General features: G+C 32.5%; 1 protein-coding gene across 1 annotated transcript; it reads right to left on the bottom strand.

Moving 5' to 3' along the window:
* Positions 1 to 785: 785 nt before the first annotated feature.
* LOC129289079 (linoleate 9S-lipoxygenase 6-like) lies at positions 786 to 9,242 on the bottom strand. The gene is made up of 10 exons (XM_054925899.1): positions 9,168 to 9,242; positions 8,322 to 8,526; positions 6,680 to 6,969; positions 5,517 to 5,766; positions 3,881 to 4,204; positions 3,343 to 3,428; positions 3,148 to 3,240; positions 2,698 to 3,023; positions 2,343 to 2,606; positions 786 to 1,750 (listed from the first exon to the last, which is right to left on the bottom strand). The coding sequence occupies exons 1-10, from the start codon at positions 9,240 to 9,242 to the stop codon at positions 997 to 999; spliced, it is 2,667 nt and encodes an 888-aa protein (XP_054781874.1). The 3' UTR covers positions 786 to 996.

Below are 9,242 nucleotides of genomic sequence, written 5' to 3'. Positions count from 1 at the left end.
GTTTAGAGTCCAGAGCACTAAATGTACACTTTTGCAGGTTTTGATTTTTTTTATACAACGAAGTTTTTTTTTTTTTTAAGAGAACAAGACTCCCTCTTAATTTATTGTAAATCAAATGTGCGCTGTTTTCAGAATTTAAGTATTTGATTATACAGATCATATACCCCAAAGAACGTAAAATTGAAGCAAAGATTAAGATTTCCTTTGGGGTATATGACCTTATATCTTTGAATTTTATTCTACTGGGTTCTAAATCATAAAACTAGTTAGGTAAATAAATATAAAAAATTCACCATATCCATGTGTGTCAGCTATCGTACATGAATTTCAATTTCAACTAGTTACATGAATTTTGGTAGATTCTTCCATTAAAGTCTGATAAAGTTAGACCTCCAAATAATTTTACATATAATAAACTGGAAATTATGAAAATAAAAAAGCACAATCAAGATATAGTCCCAAAATTAAGATATCCTACAAGTGACCATCGGCACCACAGCACACGCACAAAATTGTGTCCAATTCAATTCAAGCACGGGTGCTCCGATGCTTCCATCAAATCAATTAAACATTTCAACCTAAAATTCATCACGAAAATTCTCTAACAAAAAAATTAAGAGGCTGGAGAGCAAAGTATAAGACAAAAATTGGAGTAGACAGACAATAATGCAAATCAATCAAATTAATTAATGTCCTTAAGGAACAAACGGAGATATCCCAAGCTACAGATGAACAGCTGCAAACATGAATGGAGTACATGCAAATGGGAAACTTGATGGCAAGAATCTTAATCAAAACAGCAAAATAGAAAGAAAGAAATAACTAATTGAACACAGAGTAACTTAACAATATCAGCATCCAGCAAGCATCTTCCAGCCTGAATCATAATAATAAAAGATGCAGATACAAATGTACTAGCTAAAAACTAGGTAGCTAGCTAGATGGCATCTGGATCTTTCATTGGATTAAACTATTTGGTTTTGGTTGATCAGCCCCTCAGATAGAGATACTATTTGGGATTCCCTTCCCACTCAGCCCCGGTTCACTGTTAGGATAAAGCAAGGTGTAGGGCATATTAGCAGGACCGTGTCGATTTTTGAGTTTCACGTCCTTGTTATCTCTTTCGATTCTTTCCTCAATTTTTCTGATTCTTTCTTTGAACCTCTCAAATGCCTCTAAGGGCTTTTTATCTGATATCCAATCAGAGATGTCAGATTGTCCAAGATATGCCTCAGTAGAAGAATGCCTAGATAAGACAGCTAACACTGAAATGACTTTGATCGCTTGCTTCTTGGAATTAATGGTTCCCAAGAATGTTTTCTCTGGATTAGTCTTGAGCTCTTCATATTCAGGAGAACCCTTCTGAGGCATGTAACGTCTAGTCATGGTCGGTCGGTTTAGTATATAACCACCATATGGGTATTGTCCAAAATTAACAGCAGCATGAAGGCCTGAAGTAATCCATATCAGAATAGTGCAAGAATTTATCAACTCGTCACGATTTTTCATGTCAGGCCAGCTTGGATCATCTTTCTTATCACCATGACCCACCTGAACGAGTTCCTTCCACCAAGATTGAAGTTCAGTGTCTCGTTGAACAGTCTCATCTGACTCATAATAAAAGAAGCAATAATCTTGGACCCAAGTCTTGATCGCAAACCATATATCTAGTCCATCAACAGCATAAGGGTAATCTTTAATTGCAAGGTCAAGGCCGTGAGGAGAGTTTGGATCCTCGATTGCCATTCTCCTAAATCAAGCCCCCCCCCCCAAAAAAAAAGGAATCATTACCATTACCTTCTATGTATATAATCAAATTCTTGTTTTTGAAAAAAAATTAATCATTTGGTCTCTATACTTTTAATTCGATTGTAACTAAATCTTTAAACTTTAACTCAGTATACAATTTAGTTCATATGATATAATTCAGTATAACCTAGTCTTTTCAGTTTTAGTCATTTAAAACATTGGTCCCTAAGCTTTAATAATAACTTTATTCTTTATAATTTTATTTTCCAAAATAACGGGAATAAAATTTTAAATAAATAAAACTAAAGAAAATAAATTGTAAAGAGTTAAAGTTCAATAGGGACCAAGTTTTAATTGAGTCAACACTATAAAAATTAAATTATTAGAGAGAGAATGCCCAAAAAGATGCGAGAGAATAAAATAAGCAAAAAGTAGTATAAGACATTGCATCTTAAGTCAAAATTTCATAGTTCAAGTTTATGGATTTTATGCCTAATTTTTTCCAATATAGCACTTATCACATGACTTAAGTTCACTCACACTTAACACATATTATTCCTAGGTTACAAGTTGTTTTAATGATATATATTTACCTCTTAAGAAGATCAGCTGGCAGTGCTTGCTCAGTGAAAACCCAATTCTTGTAAACATCAGATGAAAGCATCATAGAATATCTTCCTGGGAAAAATGTTGACTCTATAACGCCATTTGCATTGACGAGATATTGTCGAGCAAGAGCATTTATCTTCATAGTATCAACAAAGTGTGGAGCTAGAAGTTTGTAAACAGGATGAAGCACACTGAGCTGTCGATTCGTTGCAATGACGAAAGGTTCAACGACAGCATGAGTGTATAACCTGTGATCATGATGTACACGTAAAAATATTAATACATGTATCGTATATAGAAAGTATAAGATTGATATATTAATTAGAACAATATAATTACCAATGGCTAATTAGTTGATGATAGTTGGAGTCGTTGACAACAACATAGGCTTTAGCCAACTTCCAAATCCAACTCTCCACGCCTTCTTCTGCAGGCAAATAAACTTCAGGAGTCGCATTGAATTGACCCTCTTGTGGCAAACTTAATTCAATTGCCAATGGCTTTAAAGTCCCATCATTTTTCAAGAAAAGAATTGTCCTAGTAGCATATGCTCTAGGTGCCACTTCAGAAGTAATATCATCAGCAGCAGTTGTGTTTATAAGCCCCAGATATGGAATGAAGTCATCATAGTAGTCCAATATAAATAATCTCTTATCCTCTATTGCCTGATGAATCACATACAGAATAATTGTTACCACATTGAGAACGTAAGCTGGAAATAAGTTGAACTGAATCAGTTCTAGACCAACAAACTCTTGTAGATGAATAAATAACAATTTTTCAGATTACCCATTCTACAGATAGCCCTTCTAGGTTTTCTTTGATATCATCTTGACTTATTTTGCAGATAGTACCATCTACCTTGCTTTTTATGGGCCAATCCTGCAAAAAAAAGATATACGCGAAAGAAATGGAAGTTTCTTAATTAAGTGATCAGATGGCATCAAATTGCTAACTATATTAACTTAAAATAATTGGCCATACTTGGACACGGCAAATTTTGACAGGATTTACTCCAGCAAGCATTTCTCTTGTGAATTCTTCGTCTGTCATCCATGCATTTTTATTATCTGCAAATCAAAACTCTCATTTGATAACATTTACAACTTATTGGGTGGGAGAGCCCCTCATACTTAAAAAATATACACTACTTGTGAAGCTCCCCAATTTGGGACTAGTGACAATGTCACCCCGTCAAAAGCCGACATTCCCAACGGACGAGTATGAGCTCAAAGGAAGAGCCCATTCCAAATAACTAACTTGTTAGATGGGAGAGCTCTTCACATTTATAAACCCCATATTACTTGTGAAACTTCCCGATATAGGACTCATGACATTTTCACTTTGTAGTATATCAAGGGGATGATAATCCTCAGAGACACTTATTTTAGTCATTTCCCATTATGTATATGATCAAGAATAATTTTCTTGTAAGAAGTGCAAGCCAGAATTCTCAAAGCTTGAGCGTCATGAAATGATACAGACTTTTTGTCACTCACACTCACACACATATTAGGCATACCTATAATCACCTGAGGCTTTTGAAACCTGAGAAAGTCTTCACCATCAATTCGGAAAACTTCCTTTAATTTTTGCATTGGAACTAAGCTACTTACGGCCATAAGTAGAGCCTTTGGCAGCTTTAATCCACCTTCGTAGAGATCATGAACTTCATCAAAGCTATTGAACTCTTCCTTAAAAAGATGATATTTCAAAGCAGGTTTGATGATCTTAGTCACAGATTTGAATCCAAAAGTAATGAAGTCTGAATTCTTCAATGGAGAAAATTCTTCATCTCTTGGAACGTAATTTGAGCCCCAAAATTTCTTCACTCTGCCCTCGTATCCTGGATCAGAAAAAAATGATAGAGTAATAGGTCAGCTACAAGAATGGGAAATTTTATACTCCATTTGAACCACAATATAAATCATAGTTAACTAATTCACAGTTTACGAACAATGTTAGTTAAAATCTTAAATTCTTAAAAATGTCAGTTTTTCCATTTATACCCTCATTAAATAATAGTTAAAATTTCAATGCCTGATTTTTTTCAAAAAGAGGAATAAATGAAGTAGGGGTATAGTTGAAAAGAAAATATAAAAGTTATACAATGCCCTATATTTTGGACCGGGCAAAGTTTCTACCAAATGTCTTATATTGTAATCCAAAGGAAGTAATTACCCCAGAAGAGATTGTTTGGCTAGTGATCTAGCTAGAAGATGATTGACAGGTTATAATTTAGAAAATTCTCCTTTGAAGATTGAACTGTTTTCAGATAATCAAAGGCAACAATAGTTTGTTTTTTCACTAGCTAGCACCATGACAAAGTAATATGAACATTGAACTTCGAGATATAAACTGATAACTCTCAAATACTTTGCTATACACACACACAGATAAATATCCTCACATGTCATGTTCTCATATTATGTCATTCACAATTCACTCTTTATTGATTCATAAATAACATTACTTAAATTCATGAGTCACATTCTATTAGTTATTTTAATAATTATTTATTTTTTAATCACAAATAAAGACTATGGTCGTTTCATGACATTTCAATAATTCGAGATCTTTGATTGTCATTTATACATTTGCAAGGTCTATAACTATAATTGTCATTTTCTCTAAATTTTATGCTACAGAAAGATAAGGCTAAAGTGCATATTTAGTCCTTTAACTTTACATAAAATTTTATTTTAACCCCTTAATTTTATAAAGTTTCTTTTTAATCAACTAACCCTAGCACCATTAATTTCATCATCAACAAAAAGGTCCTACATTGAACTTTAAATATTGACAAAGCATTTTCAAATGTTGACATATCAAGCTGAATTTATAGAAATAACAATGATTAACACAAAAAATAATCATTTAAAACTAATGATATTAGGGTTAGATGATTTAAGAGATACACTTTGTAAAATTAAGGGATCGAATTGAAACTTTATACAAAGTTAGAGAATCAAAGGTATCCTTTTAGCCCACATGTAAATATCCTCACATATGTCATGTGCTGATAATACTATGACAAACTAATCAAAGCAAGAAGGTAGGCAAATTCATAAGTATAAACAAATTCATTGTTGTGTTCATTTAGATTATGGATGTAATTTGATATCTGCCACAATTTAAATCAAATCTAGAAGCTTGACCTGACATTACTAGTGACCTTCCAGTTCTTCCTCGACGAGGGTAAGGATGTTTAATTTGACCTCCAATCATTCCTCCAAGAATTGGACGTTCATACTTTTTAGGATTGTTCAAGTCATTATAAAGAGCATAATCATAAATCCTGTCCCGTTTTTCAAGTTCCCTATTTCCAATTCCATCCCCTCTTAATTTGGATAATTCTTCTTCTCTGTATCTGCGGAGTGCATTTGGTGTTTTATCAGGAAGATATGTCTGCAATACACATTAGACAAAACTTTATTTCATGTCAGATAATTAATATAATGAGTATACTACTTTAGTCTCGTGTAAGAAAATTTTAAGGGAGGTTTCTTGATAATTATAACAAAAATGCTACCATATTTGAGGTGAACAGTTAAAACATGTTTTTCCTACTCCTCATTAAATGAACAAAAAGGAACGGCTGGAAATAAATGACCATCATCAAAGCAGGAAAAAGTTTAAACATTATAAGGGTAGTTGAAACTTATTGATGAATAATGCAAGATTCTCCCTTTGTCCATTATAAGACACTTTTAAAGAAGATTCAACATCTCAAAATAAAAAGCATTTTGATAAAAAATAAGATTTCACTAAGGATACATTTTTAATATTACACTTTTCATTATATTCTCTCTCTTTAATATTCTTTCATAAATAGAATATTAAATAAAAGGTATTTTTGAAAGTGTATATTTTTATTTTGAGAAAATAAAACTGTTAAGTATGTTTAATGAGTTTTGTTACTGTGTGTAATTTTGTTTAAAAACATCTTATAATTTGGGACCAAGGGAGTAGTTTTTTGGAATAATATAATTTTTTGTTCATAAACTTTCTTTTAATTATTGATTTAGCCCTCAAGCTTGAGCTGACTCAATACAACTTAGTCCTTGTACTTTATTAAATCAAGAAATCATAAAGATTAAGTTATATCAAGTCAAAAAAACTATAAAGACTGAGTTGTTTTGACTCAAAAAATTATAAGAATTAAGTTATTTTGAGTAAGTTTAAAAACTGAATTGATAATTGAGAATATATCTAGTGACCAAAAGTTATATTTTTTCCTTATTTTTCTTCTGACATATGAAACTGAAAAGAGTACTTCTCTTATGCTCTATTTATAAGTGGATAGAGTGCATATGATTACCATGTTGCGAAAGAAAATGCGACCATCTTCGTGTCTATTTGTAGGATATACCCAAGAGTTGCAAGGGAAGTGGATTACACCATCGAATGGAACATTCTTGAGTGTCAAACTTACTAAGAAGAACTCATTTTGATGCTTGTTCTTGATCAGAAATGCTCCTGGAATCCCCACTTCTTCTTCCCATTCAAAGTGTACTTTGAATTCAAATTTTTTAGCTGTCAGATCTGGGGATTTAGTAATCCAGCCTTCTAGATAGGCAGGCTTTCCAATTTTCCCTTTGGCTCCCCGTTCTGCAAAAGTATACAAGGAAGAAGATGAACTTTAGAATGACACAGCCCTCAGATATCTTTTGTCAAAATTTGGTCCTTCATGCTTTTAAGAGCTAAAGTGATGGTTTGCTCATAAATTTTTTTTCAAGAGCACTGGACACCATATAGTTATGGATGGTGCAATGTGAGAGGTTTTTCAGATTAATAATTTCTAGTGTACTCTCTTGTTAAATTGTGCTATTTATGTCCTAGCATTTATTTGTTTAATTTGTTGCCTGAGATTATTGTACCACCCATGATTGTAACATATCCAGCACTCTTAAAAAAAATTAAGTTTAAAGTTGGGCTTAATAACTAATAAAAAATAAAAAATAAAAAATAAAAAATATTCATAAACTTAAATCTTGACATTTTGAGTTAAAATATGATATCTTTCAGTTATTCTTGCCTATCTCTTCTCTTCCTCATTTTTGGACAATTGTTTCCCATTCATAACATATATTTCTCTCCCATACGCATGGGAGAAGAAGCGGAAGAAGGGTAAAGGATGAGAAAGAGTGAATATTTCACTTCTTTCTTCCATTTTTCCTTTCAAAATCAGTACAGAATTTAACTTTCAAGTTTGCATGAGAAGAGAAAATATGAGGAAAGAAAACGTGGGAGAGGAGAAAATGGAGAAAAAAAAAGTTGAGGGAAAAAAGTTCAACATGAGAAAACACAGGAGAAAGAAAAATGACTAATTTTATAATGATAATAATACTCATTCATAATGATAATAATTTTAGAAAGCAAGTTTTCTTTCCAAAATCATTCCAATTTTAGTAAGAAAAAGCTTGGAAGAAAATGTGTGAGCGCTTGTCTCCTCTACTACTTTTCTTTTTATCCAAACATAGTGTAAGGCCATGGTATGAAGTGTGAAATGAAAAATGAAAATAAAAATGAAAATATTAAGTTGTTCGAGTATAGATGGATTTAAATTGATGTAAGAAGTTTCACATCAAATAAAGTTAAGTGTAATAAATAATATAAGATAATTGAAAATAACATAAACTTGAGTTTTGGTACTTGACCTTTGAGATTGTGAACTAACATTTGGTATCCTATGAGGATCAGGTCTCTCCATTTCTCTTTCATTCTTTTCCCTCTATTTCTCCAATCATCACTATCCATATTATTTTATTAAATACTTTTTTAATTATAGAATTAATGAAGAGTGAAGATTAAGTAAGTGGAGGGAAAAGGAAAAAAAAATGGAGAGGTCCCGTCCCATCCTATCACTTCTCTTTACTTATCTGTTCTCCCCAGTTTTCAAGCAGCGACTCTCCATTCTTAATTAAATATATATATATATATATATATATGAAAGAACTAACCTGGGTCAAATTTAGAAGCGCTAATCAACTGGAAAGACACGCCTTGTCCTAAACACTCACTAGCACGATCCGCCAAAGACACACCAACGTCAGTCAAGTCGAACTTGTTTATTTTCTTCACCAACACCACAGTCCCTTGGATGACCTGTTTGTCCTTTTTGAGGCCTAACCTAGACAGCATTGTTACCTCCTTCACTCGAAGACACTGAAAAACTGAAGGAATTAAACTGCAGACGGAAGAAGACTAATCACCGGTCGCAAGTTGACAAGGTTCAGAGGGTATTAATAGAGAGAGGGGGGAGAGAGTTACAGGTCCAAAAAAAAAAAAACAAAGAAAACAGAGAGAGAGTCTTTCAGGAGTGGTCGAAAATATATTAATTAATTAATCAGGTAATTATTTAATTTTGAAGTCCCGCCTTTTTGCGACGCGCATGTATGATTTGCTGTCTAATTTTTTGAAAAGGAACATAGGATCCTGTACTTTTCGCCAGGCTAGGTAAGATGTCATTTATATATATAAAAAAAATGGATAATATATTTTTAAGGAAAAAAAAATGGAGTATGATATACGAGTCAAAATTTGAACATAAAATGCTTTACTGAAATCATCGTTTAAAAAAAATGGAGTTATCTTTATAAAATTTTTCTTTTTATTTTATGATTTTCTTTGTTTAATCATTCATGTCTTTTATTAGTTTTTCTGTCAATGAACAACATTCATATCCAATTAAGAAATTGAATTGGAAATGCTCAGTTGTCTCGTTCAAATTCACCGGAAAATTGCTTTCGTGTATTGAATGCTTCAAATAGTGGTCGATGGGATAATCATGTGCCCAACCAACTAACCTGACTGTCTTTTATTAACATTCGGCATGATGTCACGCTGCTCACGTCATGTTTCATTGATATTTGGGTTACCAT

This window comes from Prosopis cineraria, unplaced genomic scaffold (genome assembly GCF_029017545.1).
Source record: "Prosopis cineraria cultivar Desert tree isolate PC_DT_omini unplaced genomic scaffold, ASM2901754v1 PC12, whole genome shotgun sequence".
NCBI classification, from domain to species: Eukaryota; Viridiplantae; Streptophyta; class Magnoliopsida; order Fabales; family Fabaceae; genus Prosopis; species Prosopis cineraria.
This window is presented reverse-complemented; position numbering and strand designations above follow the sequence as displayed.